At 41.8% G+C, this 5,390-nt stretch overlaps 1 protein-coding gene across 1 annotated transcript in view; it reads right to left on the bottom strand.

Moving 5' to 3' along the window:
• Positions 1–5,212: 5,212 nt before the first annotated feature.
• Positions 5,213–5,390, bottom strand: part of LOC143279329 (sialin-like) — a 21,145-nt gene continuing 20,967 nt past the window's right edge. Inside the window, exon 10 of the mRNA XM_076583346.1 lies at positions 5,213–5,390. This exon is cut by the window's right edge and continues 637 nt beyond it. Within this exon, the coding sequence (XP_076439461.1) occupies positions 5,269–5,390 (122 nt within the window). The 3' untranslated portion in view covers positions 5,213–5,268.

Raw genomic sequence — 5,390 nt, 5'->3', positions numbered from 1 at the left:
CACTCGACTTCCGATTAATTGTAGAAGGTTTCTTTAACTGTGAAAACATGATGAAAATCGTGTAAAAGTGATTCAAGTTAACGCCCACTCTGTGAGGATTGAGCCATACACACAGACACGGCATAGACTGCACACACACACACACACACACACACACACACACACACATCTGCATCTTCGAAAAAGGGAGAAAATGCACAAACATAAAAAGAACAACAATTATTACTTGTCACAATTAACCCATAAAACATAACGAAAAAGAAAAAAAAGGTTATGTGTGTGTGTGTGGGTGTGTGTGTGTGTGTAGCAAAATCCTCACAGAGTGGGCGTTAAATCACTTTTAAGTATGGGACATTGTGTATTTGGAAATGTTTGTTCTGGACATGAAAACATTATTTTGCAGTAATCCTCCATACTCCAATAGGAGTGAAAGGATAATTAAAACTTGAAACGTGTGTGTCAGTGTGTGTGTGCGTGTGTGTGTGTGTGTGTGCCGTGCAATTTCAGTCAGGGTGGATTCTTTGTGCAGCTGGAGGAACAGCATATAAGTTGTTTTGGTGAATAAAAGTGTCCTCAGTGCATCTTTCAGACCCCTACCCCCCAGCCCCACCCCCTTCATATTTATATGAATAATGTCTTTAATATTTTCAGTTGTCCTGATGAACCTTTCTTCCATCCATTTTTTAAAGAAATGGTGAAGGTGTACGGACATGCGATCACGTGACACTGAGAGGAACAGAACATGGATATAACTAAACACATGGATACAGGCAGTAATGAAACGTCTTGAAATCACATCTGACATCTTTATTCTTTGTCACCAGGCCAACATTTCCCAACAAGAATAATAATTATGGCTGTCACACAGACGCATACCTGGACTCACGTTGTAGTCAGGGAAGCAAAGTCCGCCGGTGCCAGCGACAAGTCATCCCAAGGAATCTTGATCAGGAAAAAGAAGACGAACCAGTGTTTGCCCATGGAAAGAGAGCGTCTTTTGTAGTGGTAGACACGTAAATCCACAGACCGGTTTCGGCACCCATTGTCCTAATCATATCTGGGTCATATAGAGTACCGAGTCAGTTATGTCATTCTGCTGTGTTCAGCGTTAAATTAATGTCGTTGGTCAGTGGAACCACCATACGTCGATTCCTGTTAACTTGCTTACTTTGCGTTCTGTGATGATATATCCTGGTGTCAACCAGACCAAGAGACGCAGACATCTGCAGTGTTGGTCCGGAAACTCAGTTGAACAATACTCCCAAAGATGCATCCATGAAGTGGATCATCCTTGATTGTCTTTCCATTTTGTGTCCATAGCACACTCAGTTCAAGGTAGGAGGCGGCCACGGGCCAAAACAGAAAATACATCTGATGGGGTTCGAACTCGCGTCCTCTAAGTCATTGGTCAGCGACTGAGGCTGACCACTTCGCCACAGTGTTTCCCTGTCAGTTTTGTTTTTGATTTTTGTCTTCTTTTGAGAATGACAACAGGCGATCACCTACCCAGCATGGCAGCGAAACGGACAGATACGTGTATACAAAGGGAAATAGTTGAGATATAAATTGATATGATGAGATTTTCCTCTCCTTTTTTCATTTCTAAAAAATCTCCCTTCCACATTAATTTTGATATCTTAATGACCGAGTCTTAGCTATTTAGGAATAAGACTTGTCCAGAGTGTGCACGAGTTTTAAGACAAAACAAAAAAATCGTTTTACTTTATCTTACATTTGGAGACAGGGGAAAAAAAGAAAAAAAAAGAAGTAGAATTTATTTCCATCCCTGATATCAGACATTGTAGCAGTCAAATCGTAATTGCATTACACTTTATTCTGTCACTATTTTAGTTGCAATATCTTTTCAGAAGACAGTATTAAATTTTTATGGAAAGAAGAAGTGCACCAATGCAGGCAGATCTAAGAATATGTATTGTATTGCACTACAATACTTTTGTGTCACGACAGGTTTCTTTCTATGTGTCGCATTCGTGCTGCTCTCCTCGAGGAAAGCTCATCAGCACAGTGCAATGCCACCCTTTTTTCTTTTTTTTTTTTTTTTTTTTTTTTTTTTCCGAACACACTTTGCTTTCCTTTTTTGATCTAAGTGGGATTTTCTACAGACTTTTACCAGGAACAACCCTTTTGTTGCCGTGCGTTTTTACATGTGCATACTGCATACAGGGTCTCGGTTTATCGTCTCATCCGAATGACTGGCATTCAGATCACCACAAACGGTCACGTGGAAGTGGCGGGGAGGAGAGGGGGGGGGAGGGTTAGTAAAAGTCCCGCGCTTTATACGGGAGTTGATCCTGTGGACACGCTCTTCCTAGTCGGATGTGTTACCACGAGGCCATTGCTCCACCACTCAGCAGAAGATGCAGCTGCTGTGCACAGTGTTTTGCATCTCGTGTTTATTGGTAAGAATACCGTTCAGTCTGTCTCTTAAAACCCATTGAATGCCTGAGGACGTAACATCTACCGTCCGTAGTGACGTCGCTGATGACATCATCAAAAGAAGAGAAATACGGCTGGAAATTCATGTATTATTTGATCTAGACTGGTATATCTCCAGATCGTTTTCTCAGTTTTTGGCTGATTGAACTGGATATTGATTTATGACTTGAAAGATCCCTTTCTATTGTTTTTTCCCCCGGCAGTCAAGGGTTTTGTCATTCACTTACGTTTCTTCTTGTCCAAGCTCTCAAGTCTTGTCTTGCCTTGTTTCTGCTTTAGTTCTGTTGACAATAATTAGTAACCTTTGGTTTAGAGACTAAGCAGATTGTGACGAGAGTGGGCCGGGAAACTGCTGTTGTCAAAGAGATGCAGCATCAGTTTCAGTTGTGCTGGAAAAGTGCAGGACTGAGTGGCTGGTTGGTTTCGTCTTTGGAACTCGGATGAATTTTTTTTTCTTCGGTGGAACTGTCGAGTCAGCACACACTCAAATGGTATTGTCGTTATCCCCTTATGCAACCCCCATCCACCATCTCTCTCTCTCTCTCTCTCTCATAAACTTACATTTATGCATACAGCCACGAAAACAATCGCATCTGTGAAAAATTGTGTGCTTTTTTTAATTCTTTACATGCAAACAAAAAGATAGACACACACACACAGATAGACAGACACACAGATAGACAGACAGACACACACACACACACACACACACACGAATAAATTGCACGTCTCTGGCTTTGTCAGTCTTACATGATTCGGAATCAAACAGTTGGTATGGCCATTGTAAATTATCATGAGTATAATACCAAATGCTGGTTATATCAATATCAGTTACGTGAAATCTAAAACATTTTCATGTGCCCCAGCGGGCTTTCCTGAAACAAACACGTCTTGTTTTGTTTCGTCTTGGAAATTTCCCTTTGTAATTTTATGCTTATTGCCAGTGTTGCGTCTTGTATGTTTTCCATTTCTGTGAGGGCAGGTTGAAAACATGCCAAATGTGCTTTTTTCCCCTTTATTCTCTCAAATAAAAAGGTCATTCATTCATTTATTCATCATCTCGCCCTCGCACTTGGTCTCGCTTTATTAGTAGTCTCCAGCAAAAGTCACTGTAATCCAGCATGATTGTATCATCTGGTTGAACAGTGAACTGATTTATCGTCATCATCAATCAAGTCCCCCCAAAAAAACTGCTGCATTCAAGTTCTATTATTGACTCTGCTCACAGAGATAGGCTTCCCATAAAGGTACAACCGCGACAAGGACGTTGACTAATGAATCAATAGTAATCAGTTATTAATCCAAGTCTTCCACAAAAGTCCAGGAGGATCATTTTATGTGTCAACGCATAACCACCCACAGAGGGTAGCCCCAAGGGAAAGTAGCTGACATTTGTATTTGTATTTCTTTTTATCACAACAGATTTCTCTGTGTGAAATTATGGCTGCTCTCCCCAGGAAGAGCGCGTCGCTACACTACACCGCCACCCTTTCTTTTTCCTGCCTGCAGTTTTATTTGTTTTTCCTATCGAAGTGGATTTTTTGGCAGAATTTTGCCAGGAACAACCCTTTTGTTACCGTGGGTTCTTTTACTTGCGCTAAGTGCATGCTTCACACGGGACCTCGGTTTATCGTCTCATCCGAACGACTAGCGTCAAGACTACCACTCAAGGTCTAGTGGAGGGGGAGAAAATATCGGCGGCTGAGCCGTGATTCGAACCAGCGCGCTCAGATTCTCTCGCTTCCTAGGCGGACGCGTTACCTCCAGGCCATCACTCCACATGAGAGTGTAGCTGGTTTTGTGCAGGTCCGATTCGGCCTATTCCCGTTTTGCCTTTTTTTTTTTTTTTAAATTCGTGTTGCTACTCACGTAGGCCTCTGAGAGTTTGACTCTTTGTCTCGTTTCGCCTATCCGCCGTCCCCATTTCGCCTACTCTCTCTGTATGAATTGTGGGGATGGTTTCAGTGTTTTGGATGGAGCGTCTTATGCTTTTAACATTTAAAACTTTTAGACATGAACTGAATGGAATGTGTGATCGCGTGCTTGCATGCAGTGTGTGATGGTGTGACTTTGTACTTCTTAACACTGTCTTTCAAAATGAATATTAAAAGAGCAAACAATGTCTTTTCGAGTACTAGGTGTTGATGTCGAGTGGTTTGTGTGTGTGTGTGTGTGTGTGTGTGTGTGTGTGTGTGTGTGTGTTCGAACTGGGAATAGGCGATACAGGATCATCAGTTCACTAGTAGGCGAATCGGGACGGCACCGTTGGCTTAACTCCCTTGGTCCCTGACAATCATCATGGCGGGTGGTCCACTTCTAATCCGAATAAGCCGTGTTTCTGATCTGATGTCACAATTGTTTGTTTCTTTAAATGATTTATGTATGAAGGAACGAGAGAAAAAAAAACGTTAAAAAGGAAAATGAAGAAACAATGGGGGGAAAGAGAAAAAGAAAGGAACTCTAGAAAAACGTCTTCTCTCACTCACAAAAAAGTAGTTTTGATATACAACTTCTAATGTTAGACAAAGTCATGCACTAAAAGAAAAAAATCAGTTGCAAGTGTGTGTTTGTTGCTGGTTTTTATTTTTATTTTTATTTTTTTGTTTTGTTTTGTGTGTGTGTGTGTGTGTGTGTGCGGTTTGTTGTGAAAGGCATATGATTGTTTCTTATTGTTTCTATTTCTGTGTGTTTGCGTGTTGAAAGGCGCTGTGAAAACACACAACCCAAGTGCGGACTTTTTTTTTTTTTTTTTTTTGCGTGCTACAGTCCCGAATCCAGTTCGTTTGTTCTTTCATTCATTCATTCATTCATTCAGCATTTTGAGCCTCCACCATCCTCAGCATCTGGCTCCGAGGAGGGAACGGGCCGCCGCCGCGGAGGTTTTGCGGACGCAGGGTTGTGTTGTCTGCCTTTGGTGGGGTGGTGATCGGCAT

The sequence above is a fragment of the Babylonia areolata genome, chromosome 2 (assembly GCF_041734735.1).
Source record: "Babylonia areolata isolate BAREFJ2019XMU chromosome 2, ASM4173473v1, whole genome shotgun sequence".
Taxonomy (NCBI): Eukaryota; Metazoa; Mollusca; class Gastropoda; order Neogastropoda; family Buccinidae; genus Babylonia; species Babylonia areolata.
Note: the sequence above shows the minus strand (reverse complement) of the source record. Positions and strands in the feature narration are given on the sequence as shown.